Source organism: Typopeltis vanoorti, chromosome 17 (assembly GCF_054136105.1).
Source record: "Typopeltis vanoorti isolate ZY-2024b chromosome 17, IOZ_Tvanoo_1.0, whole genome shotgun sequence".
Taxonomy (NCBI): domain Eukaryota; kingdom Metazoa; phylum Arthropoda; class Arachnida; order Uropygi; family Thelyphonidae; genus Typopeltis; species Typopeltis vanoorti.
Window position 1 is genome coordinate 57161770 of NC_143565.1, and position 25684 is coordinate 57187453.

Consider the following 25684-nt stretch of genomic DNA (forward strand, 5'->3'; position numbering starts at 1 on the left):
CTGACCCTGACAGCTTCTATTTGGCCTGAATTCAGCTTGTTCTTCACCAAGCTTCTCTTCATATCTGATATTGAAAATTTAAAAGTATCGACTATAGTGTAAAGGTAAATTTTATTTTATTTATGTAGAATTAGAGTACAATGCAGAATAATAGTAGAATATTGTATTGATATTAGCACCTGTTTAAATAGAAAATAGTATAAAACTTATTTCAAGTCGGAACCCGTATTATGTATTTTTATTTTTATTTTTTTTTTCGGAGGGGGGATATTGCTTTTTGTCCACAATTGTTCCTTTTGTTCACCCTGCAGTAGATGCTGCAGGGTGAACAAAATTATCTACTTGAATGAGGGAAGGCAAAATACTGGATTTATTCAATTGTGCGCTAACTAGTATATTATACTCTACTTAAATTTTAGTTAAAAAGACTACATTGTTTATTACTATATCATTGAACAAAGAGAAATGAAACGAATTATGAAATTATTAATTATCGAAAGTTTACAATAAATATTTAAGAAGGAAACAGCTGCTACTTACTAGCAGGGTTGAGTACAATTTTCGAGACACTCATTTTTTCTTTTTTCCTCAACATCACATCCCGTCTCATCTATGAGTAGTCAAATGTCAAGTCAGCATTTTTCTTTTAATATCAAAAAAATAGTATTAGCTTCAGAAGATTTTAAATATTATGAACGATTACGATTTTATTACCTTTCAGAAGGTAATAGGAAAATATACATTATATTAATTTATTTTACATTCTGCATTCATTTAACTGAATAACGCTGTCAACTGGAGACGACAATTTTCTTTACTTTATAAAAGTTTCAAAAGGAATGTTTTTTGTCAGGTACTTCCCATTTCAAGTGATGAATTATGGGACAGAATTTGCCCAAATGAAATCATGTAAAAGATACTTCCAGCTATCGTCTTTAATTATGAATTTTGTTATTGTGTACACCGATTTTCAGCGACCTTTCAGTTGTTTGACGCATCTCCAACAGATCATTGAACTGAAATGTGAATAGGACTTCGACGAAATTGCCTCGCAAAGGGATTTTTTTTTTTTCACTTGATTTCTGCAGTGCAACACTACGCCATGCCACTCGCCTGTAGGTGTCTAGAAACGTTTATACACGCACAGCATCTCTGTGATACTGATTCCCCACCCACTTTCCGTATCAGATTTGTCCCTAGCAGTGATTTTTTTTTCATCTTTTCAGATTGAAAAGTCTGGATAACTATCATAACATACTTCCGAATATAACGCGATGTACTTTTGGAGGAAAATTTTCTAATGTACCATATCTTCCAAATTCAAAAAAAAAAAAAAAAAAAAAAAAAAAGTAATCAAAATTGTGATTTTACTAAAAAGGCTTAATAAAAACTAAAACTTTGTTTTTTTCCGAAAAGCGAAAGAAAATTGTTTAGTTAGAGATCGCTGTAGTAGATTCTTGATGCATACTGATGTTGGCAAAGATACTGCAGGGTTTGTACTTCGATAAAATTAATCAGCTCTCCTACATGTCTGTTGGTTCTTTGGAATTAAAACAGATGCAAAGATAGCGGAGAATATTTAGTTTTGGAAGAGTGAAATATTACATTTTTAATAAATATATTTATTTATACAGTTTACTTCATTTTTTCAATCATGACATTATTTTCAAAATGTTTGTATTATAAATTAAGCGGATAAAAATCCTATGTTGTTATATATATAGCCAGTAAGTAAAACTCAAGATCCAGAACTACCATCTATATGAGTTTTCAATGCCGAAAAACTATCGGCGAAGGCAATTCGAAGCAAAGGTGGAGCAAGCTCCTTCACTATCTTGATATTCTCTCATAATGTAAAACACAGCTCCTAGGAGATGTGATACTGTCATTACATTATGAGGGGAGGTCACTACCCAGACCGGTTTCAACCTTTTTTGAAGTCTCATCAGTGAGTAGGTAGACCTGGAAGATATCAAAGCTTAGTGAAAAGAACTTACATACCTTCACTATACGAATGCCATAAAGGTGTGCTTGTATTTTGTAATTAAAATGAATAACCAAACGGCTAGTTTTCTGGTAACTTATAGAAATTAAGCGGATAAAAATCCTATGTTGTTATATAGCCAGTAAGTGAAACTCAAGATCGAGAACTACGATCTATATGAGTTTTGAAACCCAGACCGGTTTCAACCTCAAAAAAAGGTCGAAACCGGTCTGGGTAGTGACCTCCCCTCATAATGTAGTGACAGTATTACATCTCCCAGGAGCTCTGTTTTACGTTATGAGAGAATATCAAGAATAGTGAGGGAGCTTGCTCCACCTTTGCTTCGAATTGCCTTCGCCGATAGTTTTTCGGCATTGAAAACTCATATAGATCGTAGTTCTCGATCTTGAGTTTCACTTACTGGCTATATAACAACATAGGATTTTTATCCGCTTAATTTCTATTAAGTTGCCAGAAAACTAGCCGTTTGGGTTTTCATTTTAATTACAAAATGTTTGTATTATATCAACTGTTTAATGATTTCCGAAAACGGTTAGACTTAAAGAGTGCCAACTACCCCCTCTGGGGAATAAAATGCACAAGAAGAAAGAATTTTTTCTAACTAAATTTAATAAAAGCTTCTAAAATGTCAATTTTTCGTTTAGTTATTTTTCAGTTAACTTTCTGTCACTCTCTCTTTCTCTTACACACACACACACACACAAACTTCCAGATTCGTCGCAAACTAAACAGATTTGGGACCCCCCCCCATCTTTAAATTCATCACTATAGCCAGGACGGTTATTAACCACGCCTAAACAAGCACTGGTTTGCAACCCTTTAATTTAAGAAAATATATAAAACAAAATAAATAAATAAAATAAACGGTGTTTTTATGGTTGAGTTACAATTTTGGCGGTTTTTGTCGCCCTCCAAACTTGCCGTTCCTAGGTGTTGCCTTAGTGAGTTATGACGGCCATAGCCATAGTTGTTATGAATTTGGAAATTTCTTTAAGCACTTAAATTAGGACGACAGAGAAGAGAATCTATAGGAAAAGCGAAGTATGTTATTCAATTTATCAAAAGACTTACTATGCATACAGTGATCGTCAGTGTAATGAAGAATGTAAGGATTTTCAACACAGCTACAAATATCCAGATACAATTGCACCACGCACTCATAAATGCAAGCCTGTAAGTAGTAAAGAGAGTAAATTAAGACATACTTTCTCAAAATTATTTTCAAATATTTAGATATCAATACTATTTGGAAAAAACAATTTTTAATAAGCAAGTTTTTAACTGTAAATTCATATTTGGAGTAAACCTTTATGAAACAACTCTGTATTTTCAAAAATAGATAGCTGATAAGTCATTCTAAGCATGCTTAAACAGATAGAGAGGTCGAGATGCCTGGCGATGAGTCAGCATGACTGACTCATCGCCAGACATGAGTCAGTCATGCTTGGCGATGAGTCAACCCACCAAGACCTGGGTTCGATCGTGAGGAACCTTTATCTGGTCTCTTTCGACGAAAGGTGAGTTAGCCGGTCTCATACGGAAGAAGGGGAAGAGGGGGCTCTTCGCCCGGAAACTCGGGTTTTCGTCTCCCAGAACACGCAAACCGGCCCGATGAACACACATGGATTGCAGTCACGAATACGTCCCGACTATATGCCGGTCCTGCGCCCTGATAAAATTGGGGGAGGGGTTGATGAAAGCAATGGTGAACTACCCTGTAAATATCTCACCGTGAACACTTTGTGCGCAATGCCTACAGAGTCACCTAGGGTCGGAAACAACTGAAGGGAAAAATCACCATGCTCATTCACCAATCCTGTATCCATCACCATGCTTTGTGATAACTTATTAAATAACCATAAAAATTCATAACTTATTTGCTTAAATAATATGACTGTGGGGAAAAAAAGAACCACGAGACATTGGATCAGTTAACTACTGAAACATATTGCACTTGTACTGACGAGTAATCGAAATGACCGCGCGGTTAGCCTAGTGGCTTTGCGCTTCGCAACCATAGGCCTGGGGAAGGAGTGTCCCAGGTTCGATTCCCGTTGTAGACGTGAGGAATTTGAGGCTCTTCCTCAGGCATAGCCAAGTTAGCCCGTCTTGGACGCGGTCAGTAGGGTTTTTCCCGCCAGTTTATCTGGCGTTTTTCATCCCGCAAACAAGCAAACCGGTCCCATGCACATATGCCTCTACAGTCAAAAATATCCCCCCCCCCCCAGCGGCAGACCAGGCGACGGGTCGGTTGGGAGTAGTACTAACAAGAAGTCGCATCTAAAAGTAACACGCGGACCCTGCATGGGAAGCGGGAATAACGCGTAGTAGAAGAAGACTGACGAGTAATCGAAATGAATTAAGAAAGCAAGGCAGTAAGGGAATTTAATCTTATGTAGCAACTTGAAGAAAATTTAACTATTAAAATTTACGTTGAAAATTATACTCTTTTGTAGTAATATCTTCTGTAATAATGCACTCTTCAGAAATGATTGAGACAAATGTTTTTCACTTTACACTATACCTAATTTGCATTAGTGCGACATCGCTGTTCCAAATATTAGCAAATGAGTTTCGTAAAAAATTGTATATTAGTCGATGAGCATGTTTTACCTCTGCCGTAAGTGGTCCTTTTCCTCCTCGCTCTTTCCACAGTTTTCTGTAATCCTTACAGTGTGTTTCATATGGGGAAGGCAAGAGTTTTTCCTGGGTCTGAAATGATTTTAAACTACCATTACATGAGTGCTATAGAGAGCGAAAGAACTTAAACCTTTTAAGCATTTTCCATTCTTAAAGGGTTTTAGGTTTAAGCAAAGGGGAAGGGTTTAATAAAAACTATTTTAGGATTTCAGATTAGTAGATAAACACTCAAAGCATTGCTATAGTTTTTTTTAGATTAATTTTTGAGCGATGAAAGTTTACTTGTTACCTGTTTACTTCAATTTTTATAATGTTAGGGTATACAGAAACATCAGACACGCCTAAATGATAGTTTTAAGAATGCGATGGTCATTTGTGTTTTAAAAATCATTAGAACGGTGGGACTTACAATTTTCATATGGAGAGAGTATTCTTTTCCAGGGTGGACAAGATGGCCGAAAGTGAAAGGATTGACAATTTCATAAGGCGAATGAACAGCAAGTACCATACTCACATCTTTGTCTTGACGGAAATAATTATCACCGGAAAATTGCAGTCCGATCGATAATATGGGTGTCGTCACTGAAATGGCAAATAAAATGATAGAAAATATGACTGCACTCATCATATGAAATCTAGTTGTTATTGTTTTATGATATAAAATAAAATCGAAAAGGTTTAATGAAACTTATGACTTTTTTTACGTATTTATGATGCTTAGATAAGTACAGGTTATGACCTACTTTTCAACACGCTGACATATGTCTTTGTAATGGTAGAAGAGTTCATCTTTGAGTAAAGGGTGTAGCAAGTTTTCAATCCGGAAGCAGAAACCACATAGCGAAACAATCCAGGCTGGATACTAGAAATATTTTATTTGAACTAAAAAATCAAATATTAGGTATAGAAGCATAATTATTAAGCTGAATGAGACTCTGTAAAGATTACTGAATGATAATTGTATTTTATTTAATTAGTTGTGCCAGGTCCAAAAGTGTTTGTGATGTAAGTTGGACGTGAAAACTATAAGTAAACTATTTTTTATTGTATGTAGAATCATTTTACATTTTCTGTCTCTCTCTCTCTCTCTCTCTCTCTCTCTCTCTCTCTCTCTCTCACAGAGAATCATGTGTGTGTGTACACACACACACATGATTTTTATCGTATAAAATCATCATGTTTTCATAATGGATGCTGAAAAACGTAATAATTTGGGATTTGAATTTGAATTTGATTATGGTTACCATTAGTTATCTGAATGGTAACCATAATTTTTCTGCCTTGTATTTTTAAATAAAAAAAGTAAAAATATTTAAATATGTGAGTCCGCGCGGTTAGCCTAGTGACTGCGCTTCGCAACCATATGTCCGGGGAAGGAGTGTCCTAGGTTCGATTCCTGTCGGTTACGTGAGGAGCTGAAGGATCTTCTTCAGCCACAGCCAAGTTAGCCGGTCTTGGGCGTGGAAAGTAGGGTTTTTTCCCCAGAAAAAACCCTAGCCTTGAGAATTCAACACTACGGACATAGGATACACCGGGGCGTAGGGCTGACCACCTTATCCTGTGAACGGTTTGAGGTCCGATGATTAATTAAACCCTCGACACCGCAAGGTAAATGAGGGTAAAGGAAGATGAGATGAGAATTAAATATGTAACCTCCGTGAGTTCATGTTTAGGGAATAGTGATTCGATATCAACTCAAAGAGCAAAATGAGGATGATGTCTCTGTCGTTCTTTTTTATTTTTATGAGAACATTAGTATCGAATTATCTAGACAATTTCTCAGAGAATAGTAATACTACTCACTGAGTCTGAAATGTAATCTTCCTTAAGGAATATGATTAGATTCAAGCTCATCATCAGTGAGTATTTCCTCACTCGTTTCAATTCTTTTGTATGCTTGGTTCTCCACCTGGCACTCACGGTAATAATCTATTAACTGACACATTTATAGCTTCCAATATTAGTTCTGTAGTTTCTCTGTGTTCTATTGAAAAAAAAAAAGAAAAGAAAAGAAAGCATCTGCAGATTCAGATATGAGCCCATGTTGTTAGCAGATGTAATTTAATTTCTCTTCCTCTGATGACGTCTAGTGATATTATTTCAAAAAATACTTGTCTCCTGTGAAAGTACTTGACACCTAATTGCATAACTATATATCTCTGAACCTACCATACTTATTCAAATCTCTAGATGTAGCACTTCTATGGTGGTGAGCTTTGTATCTGCAAATATTCATTTTAGACCACTTAGTAAGAGTACAATTATTCCTTATCTAGTTGAGATGATGATGATAATAATAATAATAATAATAATAATAATAATAATAATAATAATAATAATAATAATAATAATATTTTTTATATGATAATAATAATAATAATAATAATAATAATAATAATAATAATAATAATAATAATGTTCCACTTTTTATTTTGTTTGGGTCCTAGTTCCTACCCTCATTTCCGATTTTATATTGCTGGGTTATTTTTGCACCAGCTTAAAAGGAAATCTTCATTAATGATACGATTTTTATTCAAGATTATTTTGTGAATTATTTTCATTATATATATATATCCACTCTAGATATATATAAAGATAAGCCGAAATTTGAAACGTTTTCATGTCACGTTTTTTTTGTCTCTTCATTGCTTTGAGCTGGGTTAAGCCGATTAAACCGTTAAGATGATAAGCCGAAATTTGAAACGTTTCACGTCCAACAATGTGTTTGCCTTCATGAGAGAACAATTTGTTGGACGTTTCAAAACAACGGAGAACCGGCTTAACAGCCCGGAACTCGGGGGGATGGGAGCCGTAGGCGCCAGGGGGGAAGAGCCCCCCCTTAATATAAATATATATATATATATATATATATATATATATATATAATGCGGGTATACAAGTCCTTAAATACAAGTCCTCTATTTAAGGACTTGTGAAGCGCCACCCAGTGATTCAAATGCTACGACACTTTGCTGGAATACATTGTGCGTCATGCGCAAGCGATATCTGAGTAGTTCCAAAATTTACCACTACCGGGACGCTGTATGGTGTACCAAATGTTGATGTAGTAATTTTACAGTATGTGTAAGAAATATAAATAACATTTTTATTCACTACCATTATGCATTTATGGAATGTACTGTTCAATGTGCTGCCCTTCTCGGTATGCTGCAAACTTTGCACAGTCTGTTCAACGCCAAAATGCAACTGGTGTGGACTGATATTGCGCACGTGGTGCGTCATACTGTCTTTCAGCGCTGGTAAGTTATCAGGATGATCCCGATAAACCTTGTCTTTGAGAAATCTCCAGAGCCAGAAATCACAGGGAATCACATCAGGTGAGCGAGAAAGGGATACTTTAATTTCGATCACCTTGTTTATATATCATTAATATCTTAGCCCACCTACAGTACGAATGTAGGCAAGAACCTCATGAAAATACACTGATAAATATAATTCATTCATTATTTTCTTTCCAAAGAATTTGAAAGGAACTAGTACATAAATTTTAATCTATCGAATTGCACTGATATAAAGATAGCTGAAAGAATAACAAGCAGAAATCTTAATTTTATTAAAATGTAAACACATTAGATATTTACTTATTTACTGTCGATATACTTGCGCTAAATATTGTTATTTCTTCTGAGGTGTGGCCCATTTCATCGATGTCTTCCTTCCGAGCATAAGCTTCGAACGTCATTTCGGATGGCAGGGGAAACTACAGAAAGGAAAGACGCCAACATCATCATAGATATTTATGAGAATATGGTATTTATTGCTAAATATGATTAAGTGGCAAATATCACATTTTTAAACACATCGTTTTTCTTTCAGCCATCGACGTCTTTTAAAATTACATCTAATTATGCTCTTGTTAATAGGATTGTTTTATTCAAACGAAACAGGTAAGTAAAAAGGAGAAGGTATATTTATCCATTTGGATTGAGTGTCAAGTTGGCAAGCAAATAAAACATTTTGCGTTTTATAAAATGCCGTTAGATGGCAGCAAGTCCTACTAATGCGCAGTTTCAATTATAACAATTACTATTGTACATTAGTTTGACTTGTAATCATTATTTCAAATGAGGAGGGAGACACAGCGTCATGATGAGGAAAATAATAGCATTCTCTCTCTCTCTCTCTCTCTCTCTCTCTCTCTCACTCACTTACTCTAAATTTCCGTAAATTAGTTTATTTATTATAGCTAATGATTCAGAGACACTTTGTTGTCACTTTTTACTGTTTGGTTCATTTACTAATCTTATATACCATTTCCTTTAAAATTTTCATAGTTTCCTGAGTTAATTATTAATTTCGTTACTTAAAAAGTTGTCGGCATGAAACTCTCTGATTCCAATCTTTGAGTTTCTTATTCGGTTTTAAAACAATGTGGGATTTAATATCCCCTTAATTTAAATAATATTAATTTCGTGATATCTGTTTAACAAGGAAATTACAGATCACAAAGATTTTTCGAGATCACACTAGATTAGTGAAAGACAATTCCTTAAGAAATATTCATATGTGAGAATAATATCGAACATTAAATAAATTCTTAAGTATTTCTTAAATTCATGTAGAGTGACTAAATAGTTTTCTTACCATCAATGTTTCGGATTCGTTGACACAGTAGTGTGGAAAAAAATCACAGAAGCGCTCTCTTTCACGAATAGGACGACACTTTTCTGGATACTTCTTGCAAAACTCCCTTCTACGTATTCTATAAAAGTCATAAAAAGAACAAAATTAAGAAATGAAGATGAATTGCATGTACTGACATGAAAACACCTCTTTGTCCTCCTACATGTCATGTCTGTTAATGCTATGAGTGAACTTGAGCAAATTTAGGAAAGCATGAACTACTAAATGTACTAGCAACCATACTTTTGAACCAAAACTCTCGTGGAGGGCAATATTACCAGAATATTACGTACTACAAATTAACAAGATAGCCTGTGCGGTGGATTCCAACCCATTTCACCAAGTATTACCACAGTAATACTTGGTGAAATGGGTGAAATGAAATATTACCATTCATATTTCCCATTTCTCTTCCTGCTGTCCAACGTAGCCTGCAGTCAGGAAAACATTCAGTGCTGTTACAACTTGGATTTTTATCCATAATTAATTGAACACCAGCGTAAGGCGATCTTTGGTGACGTTCTATACAAGAGCAACATTTTTATCAGTAATTTTTTTTTCAATCTGCGTATCATTAATTATGTTCATTAAGAGAGAGCCAGTTTATTCAACATACAAAAAAGAATTTCGTCATCTCAGTAAAAACGTGTGATTAATTAATGGCTGTGTAATTTGTGTATTAGTGGAGAGTAGATGGCGTAATGTGTGGATGCTGGATTATGCAGTATGTGGTTGTTAGGTAATGGATACGAGGTGAGTGATATTAGTGGCCTCCTGGTTTCGACTTCCTGGAGATGTCGCATAATAATAATAATAATAATAATAATAATAATAATAATAATAATAATAATAATAATAATAATAATAATAATAATAATAATAATAATACATTATATGACGAAAATACTTTTACAAATATCCATGCTCATAGCAGGAAACCGCTATCTAAGCCCATTTTCGGGCATTCTTCTTCTTCTTCTTGAACATGGCCATCAATCCATGTACTTTTGTTGAACTCACTGACTTGAACACCACCAAAAGTGTGAGTTGATTCTAAAAGTATTCTGTTTGGTTGAGTATCTCTGTGCAGTCAAGTTCAGTTTTTTCGGATCACCTTCTTACCTGATCGCTACATATTTGAGCATTAACAAGAAAGAAGATCGAAATTAAGCACATAGCGAATAACAAGAAACAGAAAGAGGAGCAAAGGTCTCCAAAGAACAAGGTGGAGGAATGGCCTACAAAGATTTAATTTAAGATTCTGGAAACTACAGAAGAAACGACTAGAAATTTATGAGGAGTCTTATATCCAGCAGTCTATGAAAAGAAACTGAAGAAAAATAAGATTAGCGCTTATTAGGCAGTGACAAATCATAATTCTTGTCGCAGAGTCTGAGAGCATTGTGACTGCGATCATAGCCTAATACCAATGAGTGCAGCCTGTGGCACACAGATTATTTTGTGCTGCTTATTCCATATTTGTTATGCCATTCAGGTAGCTTAAAACAGCTACTACGCTCAGTTTATCCAGAGGCACAGTTGCACTATGGCAGTCATAGAAATAAAAATAAATGTAAATAAATGTTGAAACAGTTCCAAGAAAATTTATCTTTTAATTTGTGAATTACTAATTTGTGAATTAAAAAATTGATTTTTGTCAATGCTTTTTCCGATGATCAAAGTCCAGTTTTAAAGGAAAATGTAATTTCTGTTAAAATCGGGAAATAATAACCACCACTTACATACATTTTTCACAGATTCAGTCATGCGCAAAACTTCATTCTGAGGGATAAAATAATAAGATTTCAACATTTTCTACTGTATGTTATCAGCGTCTGAACTTTAGAATCAAAAATTCAGTAAAGGAAATCTGTATTTTTTCCCATTTTTATTTTTAGATGCTCATTTTGTTATCACTAAATAATACTTTTCTATCTTTCGTTTTTATCTTTTTCTGCGTATTCTACTTTTATCTTTTTTATTTTCCTTGTTCAACAATTTCTTGTCAGAAATGCACTGTTCATTCAGAATTCGCCTCTAAATATGAACTAATCCAAGCTCAGCACTTAGTAAACAAAATTGGACAATTTTTACCGAAATAAAGAAAAAATAAAATTGAAAAAACAAAAAACAAAAAACTTACAGTGAAGTGCATATTAAATAAAAGGGTTCCATGTATTTGGATCCAAGCAATATGCGAATTTGTCCGAAATTTTTTAAAATAATTTCGCAAAAGCAGAGGATGGTTTAGTGCAAATGGTGAATTTCTGCAATTCTTGGGTTATAAAATTAAGAACTATAAATATCGCATTTCTCATTTAAATGTATGCACTCTTGCATATACTCTTTAAAAAGTAGTCTCAGTACCGTTTTAAAATGAAATAGATATTTCGAACTGTTATTTGGTTTTTATTTCAGAAAATAGTAAAAGCAACGAATACACTATTCTGTTAAATATAATATACTATTAAACATTAAAAATTCCTTAAATTTTTTTTCTTTATTTTAAAAATTTTTAGAAATTAACAATACACTTTTATCTTTTTTTAAATACATTAATTGAAGTATCCCATTAAAGGATTGTAATAATGCTATCGCTTGATAATGGTTTGTAGTTTCTCAAATGTTTTTATGCTTACCCGTTCACATTGCAGAATGTAATAGCAGGCATTTCCACTTGATCTGGATAAACTAAATCGATATCTGCCAAGCAGGGATATTTGTGGTAAATGGAATAGAAGCTTACAGTTTGATAGATGAATCCTGCTAGACACAGTATCAGAATCAATGCTTTGATTATCCTCCGGAAATTATTCTTGGTATTAACAATTTGGGGGACACCGGTCAGCATGGATTTTCCCATAAGGGTTTTTATGTATTGTGGTGTAGTAGTGCTGGCAGAAGACATCTTGGCGAGCTTTCATTGATGAGAAAAATTGAAAATGCTAAAAATCAATATAACAATATTAGATCAGTATAATAAATTGAAATAATTTGAAATATAATAAAATTAAATAATTTGAAATATAATAAAATTAAATAATTTGAAATATAATAAAATTAAATAATTTGAAATATAATAAAATTAAATAATTTGAAATATAATAAAATTAAATAATTTATTAAAATATCCTATCATAATATGTTATGATATGATAACATGGATCGAATATAAGAACATGGAATATTGGAGATGTTTAAAAAGTATCTGTAGACTGATTTTGTTTATCTAGTAACCCACATGTTATGGCGCAGTACTCTACTCAACCGCATTTCTCGGGGTACAAGATATTGCTGTTTGGGTAAGCAGTAACTTGTCTTATTGAATCAAGTGCTGAAGAGCGTTGATTTTATTCCCTGCCCTAATAATTTCAACCTTAATACTTTTGATCAGATTTCGAATCTTTCACAAAGCTATTAAAAGTACTAGCAATCAATGCCTGTTCAATCAATGTATTAAAATATTTTAAATAATTGTTCAGGATATGCAGATGCTGATTTGAAAGATGTGAATTTCATATTTTGAAATTTTCAAGAGTACGGTGTATTTTCAAGAGGAGAATGCGATCACGGTGCTGTTAAAAAAATAATTTCAGAATTTGGTAAAAGTGAAAAAAAAATCAAGAACTGACCCATTACGTGGAAAGCGGTGGACTTATTATGGAGCTATTATTATAATGCAATAGTAAAATTTGCACGAAGATCTGGAGAAGTCTACATCAGAATTACTGAATAAAAGGAAAACTATGAGAACTTTTATATTCCTTAATTATTTTAATTAAACGTTTTGGTTTTAAAAGCAAATATTTTGATATCTGCATAAAACTCTCTTTCAGAAACGCCAAATTTCAGTGCGAGTTAATCACTGGCATTGTCTGATTTCAGACATACACGACTACAAATGAGATGCTGGATGCCTTTGGATAACCTCTGTATGGATAACTTTGGATAACTTCTAAATTTATATTTGTATAAAATATAAATTTGTTATGCTACCATTTGCTTGCATGATATATATTCAGGCACAAGTTTATTATTATGGTTAAGAAAGCCGATTTGGATAAGTCATGGATCTTAAAGGCATGTAAGTCACACACACATTATAATTATGATTATACAAATATGATACTATTTAATTTAAAATATAAAGGGTAATTAAACTTTTGCTACACTTGACTATAAAACAATAATGGATATTTATTATATTTTTTGATACCAAGATGAAGCTTTTTTTTATTTTTTCTACATAGTGCTCATTATATTTCTCAGTAGAAATTGGTTTTACTCTTTCATTGATCTGCCTAAAATTTCTGGGAATTTCACTTCTTGTTTTCTAACATTATTATTATTTTTTAATTTACTTCTCTGAAGAAGTCGTAACTTGAAGGTGTTTGAAGTAGAATGAATCATAACTGTCTTGCCTCACTTGCAAATGCACACAATTTGAAATAAATACTGGCTGTTAGATTTCAAGTGTTTAAAAACTGTCAGCTCCATATTATGTACATGATACCTTGCAGAGCATTGACGAATTATTTGCTGTACAATATCCAGGGTGTCAAAATAGTGAAGGCATAATTTTTCTTCCTCTTTCGCTCAGTCACATCATGCATATGTCGGCCTCCATATGTGTGTGTGCTCTTTAAGTAAATATTTTTGATTAGTGAGTTTAAAATGAGGATACTTGTGGAGGAGCCAGATAAAGCTCATTATTACAACCACATTCTTTTTCTGCCCATAGCAATTATCGGACCATAATGTTATTTCCTCTACTTCTCAATAAGAAATTTGCAGAATCTGCCTATTTTAATATGACTCTTCCCCCACCCCCTTTAGATTGATCCCACATCACTCAATGCGCTGAGCCATCGGAAGAATCATACAGAATGAATTTGAATGTCCAAAGTTTTCATTTGTAAAAGCTTACACTGTTAATTTAAATGGGGATAGGAGGAAAATTCTGAAGATCAGCTATCAAAACTTTATGCTTTGAGTTATATTTTGATATTGATTATATGCATGTTTTTAAGGTCATATATTATTTTTTTGATTCCTTATTCATATCATATTCACTTTTCAGGCGGTCTTTGATTAATATGGATTTCAGAACAAAATTGTAAATATAATGAATAAATTTTCTCAATTTGTGGTCCTAAGAATTTTTTTTGACGATATCTCCGGCCACAGTGACTATAATAAGTTAGGAAAGATTCATTGCGCTTTCTGACATTAGCAATAAATTTTTCTGGAGTTTTATTGGAAGGAGTATGTCTTCCTCTTTGGTCATACTCTACCATCATAACTTGCCTTTGCTTTATTTAATGAATTAATAACAACTGTATTATAAATGCAAAGCGTGTCACTTTAAATATTCTTATTCGTTTCTCATGAACAATAAAAGTGTAAATTAAAGAATTAGTCTTTGGTCTAGCACCATCTGAACTCCTAGATCGTGCAAACTCATGAACATACAAATTATCTTTTAATAATGTGATCTTTCTTTTTACCATCCCGGTACATATTGAAAACCATCTTTCATTATCCAAAATTTCCTCATAGCACCTCATTCTGCAAGAACATAGTGATTTCATTATTATTGTAGGAATATTCTTCTTGTAGGCATTTCTTGATCGCATATACCTTTCCTGTAGCATAATTAACTTTAAGTATATTGCATACCCATTCCTTTGTATTCCTGACACACTTCCTTCCTTTTTGCTTGATAATAGTTTTAGAAAAGATTTTCCTTATTGAAACGTTGGTCTCAGGATATTCTTCACTTCTTCAGCAACATTTTTGTCAAAAGTGCGATGATTAGAATTGATATCAATATTCGAACTTTCCTTCCGGTTATAGAGGGATGGTAATCCTTGTTAACATCCGAGTTTTCTGCGTCACTGTTGCTCAGAAATAAGTCTGTCTGTAATAAGTTCATCCCAGGTAATGGCTGGAGGGAAGTTAAATCAACATTCAAAAGAAACTTGCTTCTTCAGTTAAAAAGTTGACAGGTAATTGTAAGAGCGACCTACATTTGTTTATCACTGAGAGGCAGCTGGCCAACTCCTTATAGTCTTTAAACAAAAGATGAGACAAGTCATATCCTATATGAACATCATCACCACAGTCAGAACAACACCCTAGACCTTTTCCACCTAGACTGGAATCCACGGAATCAACTCCTGGCTGAGCAGGGCGACACCATCACAGTCCACTTTCCAACATAGAAGTAACACCATTGCTTCTCCCCTTCGAAAAAAATGAGAGAAGAAAGAGATTTTCCTGCTATTTAACAGTGTTAATAATGATCATCTGTTACTGTCATGTAAATATGAAATATTGTCTTATAACAACTGCTATTTTCGTGTAAGTTGCAGTATCATGTTATAAATAACTGTTATTGGTATGAAAAGTGTAATATCGTTTATTAACAACTGTTATTCTCATGTAACTTATAATATTATCTTACATTAACAGTCAGTGAGCATGTAAACTCTCTTTCTGATTGCAGAGAACCAAAGCCTGTTAATCCGTATACGTACGATTGTTATTTTTAAATAAAACAAATAGTCGCGGAGGGGAGCTGACGTGTTCAAGTCGATGTTAAATGCTGTCAAATGCTTCGCGGATTAATCTCAAAATACAGCGCAGAGACAGATAAAATCCGAACACTGCGAGCCTCTACCACAAAGCCTGAGTTCACCCACATAAAAATTTTAGAAGACTGTCTGTGGAAATAGACGGAGTACCCTACACTTTTTACATTACTGTTGCTGCTCAGTGCTTCTACTGCCACGAAGAATGCCACGTAAGAAAATCATGCCCACATATATTCAGGGATGACAAACTAGCCAACAATGCTACCAACCCTATCGAATTAGAAAACTAGAAAGATGAAACATCCAACAAAAAAAAAAAAAGCATCCTCAGTATACAATAAACATTTCAAACACAAAACTTTCAGCCACGTACTGAGGATCCAAAATCAAGTACCGTTAACGAAACTTGGCTTTCGGAAGAACCTATTGCAACATAGTTGCGATAGGTTCTTCCGTCTAAAAGCCATCGTAAAGAAAAGGAAATAGGAAATACACAAATAACGAACTCACATGAAAAAAAAACTGAGAGGAGCAAGAAAATATTCCGGAATAACCCTCCCAGCTGCCTGTAGAGGGAGGATGAGGAGATCTAGCTTCCTGAGTTCTCAGATGAAGAAGAAGAAACTGAAAATGCAGGTCCTAAAAATGAGCAGTTTCAGAGCTTCCTTAAGAAAGTTCGAGGTTCATTCCAAAAGCTGCTGACTGCAAAATCAGTGGCCTTATTACCTATTACCTATTACCTTATTACCAAAATCAGTGGCCTTATTACCTATTCGGAAGAACTAAGAAACCTTCTGGTAAGGGAAAAGTGGAACAAAAACCTTAAATCTCAGAAAAGGAATATACTACTTGAGCATATTCTTTAACTAATTATCCTTAATAAACGAGGATCACTACCAAACAACATAAATGAGGATATAATGAGTACACCCCCAGTAAACTTTCTCTCATTAAATTATACAGGATGTGTCACACCACTGCGAAACAGGCTCGTCCTGCAACATGTCCTTGCCGACCAACCAGAAAGAGTTATACTGAAGGAAACTACCCTTCAGTTTCCTGCAGCATAACTGAAGAATTGGCCATATACCATGCATCAATATCCTGCCATACACCAACACCTTCATGGATCAGGGGTCACTATTGGAATCCACAAAATACCCCTGAATTAGGAATAATCGATACCTTTCCTGGAAGTGCAATATATGCACTCATTACAACTCAGACTGGGAAGAAAATACGTATAATTAACATGCATACAACAAGACGAACAGTTTTCAGTGCAGATACTACGTCATACTGCAGGGGATTCATGGTCAGGAATATCGACTCTCACCAGCTCAGCTTCTTCAGGATGTAATCAATAACTACGAGCTGACTGATATTTTCAGACGCCTGTACCCACATGAAGAAGTGTTCTCCTGGAGGGTCTTATAGCAGGCATGGCTCGATAGATACTATGCACATCTATCCTTCATAAGGAGTATTCCCTATCATTCATCTCATGCATCAGACCATGATTTCATCCTTCTAAGCATCTGCATTCCTGGACATAAAGGAGAAAGATATCGGATTTTTAATAACAGCTTACTGCAGGATATAGAATATCTGAAACCTCCAAAAATTATATCACTACTCTCATCAGAGACAAGCTTATTTCCTAACCAATTTCTGATTGGTGGTCATTCTATAAGGCTAAAGCCAGGGTACTTACTGAAAAGTATAGTCACCAAAGGAATATGAATAGACATCTAATCTTAAATAATCTGTAACAACAACAACAGCAGTTACATCATCCGGACTCTAAGAAATACCAGTCCCTAGAAAAAGCCATCATACGTTCAAATCTTGAGTACATTGCAAGAGGAACACTAATAAGAGAACGACGCAGGCAAATTAACTGGGCAGACACCCCCATAAAGTATTTCTTCCTACTGGAAAAACGCCAACAAGAATGCACCACCATTTATGCAATAATAACAGTAGTGGGAGCATTATAGAAGATCATGATTAAATCCTCTTATATTCCTTGTAGTACTATAAAATTTATACCAAGCCAATCCATCGACGCCACTGATATAATTCGCTCTGATGTGAAAAGACTTACCAGCGATGTAACATAAGACAGGACTTCCCATCACGTTTTACGATTTGGCAACTGCCTGCACTTCTTTACCAAAAGATAAATCTCTTGGCATAGACGGACTCACCACTGAATATATCAGTCCTTCTGGGAACAGTTTGGACCTATCCTCTACAGAATATATGTCAAAGCCAATACCAATGGCTTCCCACCCAATATGACAACATATGTTATGAAGCTTATCCCAAAGAAAGGAGAAGCTACAAAATTAGGAAACTGACAACTCATCTGCATTATTAACACCGACTATAAAATAATATTAAAAGCCATTGCCAACAAACTTAATACGTGCTGAACGACATCATACACAGGCCCCAGAGCTATGCTATCCCAGGACGATCCATTCACGAAAAGATACACCTCATAAGGGATCTGATAAGCATAGCTAACAACAACAATAGTGAAACCACGGGTCTTGTAATACTTGAACAAGAGAAAGCTTTCGATCGCATTGAACATTACTACATATTCAACTGCTTGAAAGCCTTCGGGGCATAATTCAATTTCTATTCCTGATAGCTTTCCAGGTTGAATAGAAATTGAACCTGGAAAGTTATCCGGAATTTGTATTTCTGTTCTGCTACCGAGTAGAACAGTCCGGCATATCTACTTAGAATGCCCCGTTAACACCAAATTAATCCGTTCGTCTCGGGAACGGCAGCCTTAACCTGTGGTAGTGTCCATACAGAAGAGTAATATTTCTATCGTGTGCACTCAAAGTCAAAAAAAAAATAATAAAATAAAATAAAATAAAATGAATAATAATATCCGATCTGGAAGTACCTCTTCAATACCGCAAAAGCAGCAGTGAATATGCAGTTTCTGTCTTCGACATACAAGACACCAGATAGTAAATAATTTCACTGAGAGAGAGAGAGAGAGAGAGAGAGAGAGAGAGAGAGAGAGAGAGAGAGAGAGAGAGAGAGAGAGAGAGAGAGAGAGAGAGAGAGGCAACTGACCATCTCGTTGCAGCCTTTAAACAAAACTGAAAAGTTGTACCCTACACGGGCATCATCACCACAGGCAAAATAACAGAATATACGAGGAGGGGGCTGGAAAGTTCCGATAAACACCTAGAACAAAAACCACAAAAACCTAGAACCACAAGAAATAACATACTAGCAGCAGAATTATGAAGGCATCTTATGTTCTTATATCCTCGTATGTTCTTTCTTTTGGTTATATCAGTTACTTTAATATAATTTTTGTTCTAGGTATTTATCAGAACTTTCTAGACCCCCTTCCCCTCGTATATCTCTAGATCTTTTCCACCACGACTGTAATCCATGGATTCAATCCTGGCGAAGCAGGACAACTGCATCACAATCCCCTTTCAAACATATAAGTAACATCATTGCTCCCCCTCTCAAAAAAGGGAGAAGAAAGAGAATTTCCTTTCCTTTTACATATAAATGATCATCTGTTACTTTCATGTAAATATGTAATATCGTCTTATACAAACTGTTATTCCCATGTAACTTGTAATATTTCCTTATCCCAACAATCAATTAGCATATAAACTCTCTGCTTCGACTGCAGAGAACCAAAGCGGGTTAATACCTGTACATAAGATTGTTAAATAAAATAACAATCTTATGTACAGGGATTAACCGGCTTTGGTTCTCTGCAGTCAGGCAGAGAGTTTAGTAGTTGAATATATATATATATTATATTATATATTATTTTCAGATATTACAGTTTACAAAAATTGCAATTTACCATTACGAAACATGAAATTAAAGCAAAGCAGAATAAAACTGGTACACTTTTTAATCACAACTATGAAATGTCAATAAATAGCCTGTACTTACCTTACAAATCAACTGTTTGCATTTAATACGATTACTTACAGGAAGATAGTACGCGCAATCTTCATTATTATTATTCATCGGTTTCGTAGGGATTACGAAGGAATGTATCGTTCGGCCCGATATCAGCATCGATAACGTTAAAAATCAAATCTTTATTATATACTGATATTGTAATTCTTAAATAAATCCATCACAACCTTTCAGGACTATTTAAATGACTAACCGTTGTAACAGATAGTGTATGAAAGTCAGCAATAAAAAGACAACAAAACTAAGAGACAAGTGGGCAGATGAAAAAATCAACTGCGTTCTCAATGAAGAATGGCTGTAAACTAAGTAAAATATTTCAGTTATTTGAATACACTTTTTTTTTTTTTTTTTTTACAGAAAATCGCTAATATAATAGGGAAGTAGTAAATGGATTAAGAGAGAGAATCTGGTATGTAGTGAGTCAACTTGATACATTTCTATGTAATATGATATATGTAATATGAAAACTAGAATATGACGAAGCAACTTTTAACTTATGGATCTGAGCCGGGTTAGAAATAAAACACTTGATCAAAAACTGGAGACTAGAAATGTGAGGGTCCACAGGAGAAGTGAATATATGGCATCAGTTTTAATAAAATTCGTATTAATAACATAATAACAACACTGTGTGTGTGTGTGTGTGTGTGTGTGTGTGTGTGTGTGTGTGCGTGCGTGTGTGCGTGCGTGCGTGTGTGTGTGCGTGCGTGTGTGCGTGCGTGCGTGCGTGTGTCTCAATTTTCAGTTTAAATCAGGCCATTTTAGTAGCAAAATTAGGCACGATAGTTACTCGGAATGATAGAAAAGGATATCATAAACCACGAAGTATATATTGAGTCTAGATTCTTAATATCTCTTAAAAGCGGATCACAGTTCAATTACTCTGATAATTGAACGCAATATCGATAAAATTTCGTATTGTCTCGCTATAGAGAATTACATTGTACTCTTTTTTTTTTCGAATGCATTAATAAAGCTAACTGATCAATTTCAGTAGGCAATAATGCAGTGGAGTTTTGGTAGAACGTATTCTAAATAAGCTGGGTTTCATTCGTTAGCTGAAGTTTATTCCGGTGAAACTTCGTTACTAGAAAAATAAAAGCAAACGTCATCACAAACGCCAGCTGCACTAGAAATTAAGCATGTTTACAATACTTGGAAAGAAGTCAACGGACACTCATGGGCAAGGTGCATCGTACTATGTAACGAATCATGTGTTTGTAGCCAGTATAAATGGGAGGAATACGATGCCCCCAAATCAATACAACTGTGTCCGGGTAAAATGGCTGCGAGAAGAAAACTGACAGAAAGAGGCTTTGCGATAGGACGCTATCTTGCAAGGCTATCTCTTCGGCAAATTGTTGAAAATTGGGCCATCCCAGGTCAAAAATCAGTGATACCATAATAGGGAGTCAACCGCAACCATCAGTGGATGACTCATCAGACTCACCGAACGTAACCGTAGGATGCTACGAAGGATAATATGTAAAAAGCGCAATTCTTCGGCGGACATGTTAAATGCAGAGTTACTGATATAGAGTGGAACACAAATCTGCATAAAAACATTCAGAATGGAGGTTCACAACATGGCTTCCATGGTAGGACCGCAATATGCAAAACCCACATTACCTGAAGCAACATGCAGCGTCATCTTCAGTGGTAAAAATAGCGTGTACAGGGGGATGTGGAAGCTTGAAAAGCTATGTTGTGGAGGGACGAATCACGCTGCACTCTCCCTGCCGAGCAAATGGACGGGTGTGAGTATGACAGATGCTTGGTGAAGGACTCTTACCAGAGTGCATAACACTAACTATGAAATCTGGAAGTGGCCATGTGATGGTATGTTCCTGTTTTTCCTGGTTTGACCTCGGATCTCAGTTTGTGGTGCTACGAACATTGAACACCGAGAGGTATCTGAACATTCTGGATAATGCAATGCTTCCTACTTTGTGGTGTTTCGACGGAACAGACCATTGTCTCTTTCAGCAATACAGTACACCGTATCATGAGGCTGTAACTGTGTAGTTTGTGGACATGAACGTCACCACGCTTGACTGGTCTCTACAGGACCTTGAATTCAATCCTATTGAGATCTGTGGGATGAACTGGAGCGTATGGTGAGTTCAAGGGACGTCTGTCCCATAACAGTCCAGGTCCTCATTACATGCCTACAGGAAGAATGGTCCAATATTGAAAGTATGTTCCGTAGGATTTCTGTAGTCATTACAGCCAAAGGAGGTTCTACATCTTATTAATGTGGACGCCATAGCTGTTTGTCAGGAACAAACAGCCATGATGTCCATTGACTTCTTTCTAAGCAGTGTATATGTATAATGATAACTGAGCATCTCCTATCCCATACTATGTCTGTATTTGATATCAAATTGCATAAATAGTAGGTGCCACTTGGTGACCTCTGCAACTAAACTGATTATTATAGTAACGGCAGTGGGAAGCGTATGTGTTTTCTCAAGTCAAGGCACGCAAAGTATCTACTTTTTACTATTCTCTCGGATCATAAACTCAAAAATATACCTGTCAAAAGACTCTGAATGCATTGATCTCGCTCCATTTCTATTCTACCTCCATACACAGCTGTCCATGACCAAATAATAGATCATCTCACCTGATACATGAACCAATACAGTCGAATCTCGTTGCATGTATTATGAAGGAGAAGTCATCCCAAAAGCCAATTGTACTGGAAACTGGGCATGTTTATATGTATGGTGATATTAGAGTATCGCCACGGAATTATAACGCTAGATTAATCGAAGATTAAATATTAAAAAAACGGGTTTATTTTGTTCTTTTGGATAATTTACATATTTGTTATAACATTAACGCCACCCAGTGCATTGATCTTACACCATTTCTATTCTACCTCCATAGAACTGTCCATAACAAAATAATGGATCGTCTCATTTGATACATAAACCAATACAATCGATGTAGTGAAAGTCATTGTAAACGCCAACCGTACCAGAAATTGGGTGCATTTAAATGCATAATGGAGCATCTTCATGGAATTCTGAAGTTAAAATAATCGAACATTAAAATTTGAATATTCAACGGTTCTGACTCCGAATGGATAATGACTCCGAATCATCTACTACCTGAATACATTCACAAGCATTCCACTCCACAATAGGATTTGAACCTATATTTTGCTTAAGGAAAGCCAGACCACTGCCCTGCTTGTTGGAGGACTAAAATGGCTTGAAATATTTTCTTGAGAGAACAGCGTTCCTGGATTATTTAATTCTAAGATTACAGGATGTAGTCTTAGCATTACAGGATGTAAACCTTCAACAGTGTGAATAGTGCCTGGCAGTATTCACACTGTTGGAGGTTTACATCCTTTTCTGGAGGTGGATAATTTTAATTAATTGACGAATGGAATCATCTTTAGAGTTGAAACAGTTCAGTTACAATCATATGACACAATGCATAAAAATGGGGCTTATCATGGAATATTTAAATCGTTTAATTTGAGAATGGTTCACTAATCATTCAATAAACCAATAAGAAAGAATCATGACCATTCTCATCAACCACTCGCCCTTGCTATAATTTATTCCTATATGTATTATTATTATTATTATTATTATTATTATTATTATTATTATTATTATTATTATTATTATTATTATTATTATTATTATTTTGAATCATTTTTAGATGGTCCACAAGAAAAATATGCAAAACCTAAAACAAAGAAAATGCGTAAAGGGAAAAAATAATTTGTAATGTTGATGAACAGATTAATATGATTACCAAAATTTAAGTATATGTGTAAATGTAAATCTCTTGTTACGTGGTCAGTATATTAAAAATGCATATTATTTGTATATTTTGTTATCTAATAAAAGAACTGTATGTAGATTTTACATGATTTGAATGATTTGTAACATTTTAAATAAATTAGCATAAAGAACAAAAAAAAAGTAAAATATATAAAAAAAATATTATTATTATTATTATTATTATTATTATTACGTGACACTACCAGGAGTGCAAAGACTCATCGAAGGAGGACACCTACTCTACATCTTTCTGTCTCCATCACTCAATCCACTAACCGCAACTACACCAACGCCATCTACCGCCCGTCGCCACAACCACTAGTATTTCCACAGACAATCACAAACATCTTTGCCCACGGCGAGATTTGAACCCGCAGCATTTTTGGCTAGAGAGCGGATACGCTAACCACTCGGCGCCAACCAGGCCGGCAAAAAAAATTATGTGACACCTTCGGGGTTATGTTATATTATCGATATTAAAAAATGGGACTGAATTTGCTATTCAAACAGAAATGCTTAGTTTTTTTATTCTTTTATTTTTAAATTAAACTATGTGCAGATGCATCCCTGTAAATAAATCTTTTATTATGCTTCAAAATCTTCTTTAGACATAAGCTAACTGAAAAAACTGAAAATATCCACAGCATTCAGAGTAACAAACCAGTTGAACAGGTTACACATTTCAGATATTTAGCACAGTTTTTAGTGAGGATAACAAATGAAATCTCGAAATCGATAACAGAATAAAGTCAGGCTGGTATGGTTAGAAATCACATGAATAAACGTAGATGGAACAAGAAATTAAGAAAGAAATAAGGCTTGAGGTAACATACATGAGATTATTTCAATTTTAATCAAAGACTAACGACTACAGATATGAGGGTTCTGGGAAATTTGGGGAAAAATTCTGTCATATCAAACATATTAAAATGAGTATATTAGAAATAAAATTGAAGATTCTTTGCAATCAATAATGTGTAGAGCTAATCCAATGTTAGTGTCACTTAAAAAAGAATGGGAGAAAAAGAAGGTAAAACAGGTGTTTCATGCCAGGATGACAACGAAAAGTCTCGGAGAAGATATTAAAATATACATGAGTGGATCGAAATGTTACAGATGAGATAAGAGATAATAGACTTAACAAACAATAGATCGAAAGACAGTTGATGATCGGAAACTAGTCAGCCGTCGTATTTATGTTGAATTATCATAATATCGGATACCCTTGACAACACACACACGAGAAAATGTTGATGTTATACCTTGGGATGTTGTAGTCAAATTAGCATCATATGCTTTTTAAATCTACATTTCCGAATAATGACTGATTGTAGCAGGCAATTATAAACTTGCACATAGGCTACATGTCACTTTGGTCAAGCAAACAATTATTCAAAACACGGAACACTGTTTGAAGCATTTTCTTTTTCTTTGTCTTAATTCTCTGTCGCTTTCCTTTGTTGCAAATCGACGTCCTTCCTGTTATGAAACTTCCGGTCCTGAGTGCAAGGGTGGCCGCACCAATTTCTGAGCAATAGAGGTTCCTTCTTTCTGTCGCACATGCTTAAATCATTGATACGTTACTGCAGATTTCCTGGAAATGATGTGAAATCAGGTTTTATGTTTTCTTATTATTACGATCAAATCCTTCCCTGTAGTCAACCACATGAAGTTCAGTACCTCCTAACTCAGTGGTCTCCAAGCTTTTTTGTTCGCGTACCCCAAAGACAGAAAAAATAAATAGCGCGTACCCCCAATTGATTGAGAGAGTTTCTTTGGAGGAAATTTTTTAACCATTTATCCATTTTGTGAGGGTTAATTTGTAAAATTTAAATATAATTCATTTACTATTGATAATATCAAATACTTTTAAAAAATGTAAGCAATTTTGATAATATTAATTCACTATTTCTAGTGTTAACATAAAAGTAAGCACAAAAAGGCTTTGGAATTGCACAGAAACAATATATACTAAAAAATCGCTCTGTGGATAGCAGGATACTAAGCAA

At 34.7% G+C, this 25684-nt stretch overlaps 1 protein-coding gene across 1 annotated transcript in view; it reads right to left on the reverse strand.

Annotated features, from left to right (window-relative positions):
• Positions 1–19955, reverse strand: part of LOC150097416 (acid-sensing ion channel 2-like) — a 34188-nt gene extending 14233 nt beyond the window's left edge. Inside the window, exons 1-9 of the mRNA XM_090407728.1 lie at positions 19840–19955; positions 11929–12234; positions 9251–9368; positions 8248–8366; positions 5389–5507; positions 5055–5227; positions 4619–4717; positions 3077–3176; positions 541–610 (exon numbers count right to left, since the gene is read on the reverse strand). Coding sequence (XP_090263854.1) covers positions 541–610; positions 3077–3176; positions 4619–4717; positions 5055–5227; positions 5389–5507; positions 8248–8366; positions 9251–9368; positions 11929–12197 — 1067 coding nt within the window. The 5' untranslated portion in view covers positions 12198–12234; positions 19840–19955. The remainder of the gene's footprint in view (positions 1–540; positions 611–3076; positions 3177–4618; positions 4718–5054; positions 5228–5388; positions 5508–8247; positions 8367–9250; positions 9369–11928; positions 12235–19839) is intronic.
• Positions 19956–25684: the final 5729 nt, after the last annotated feature.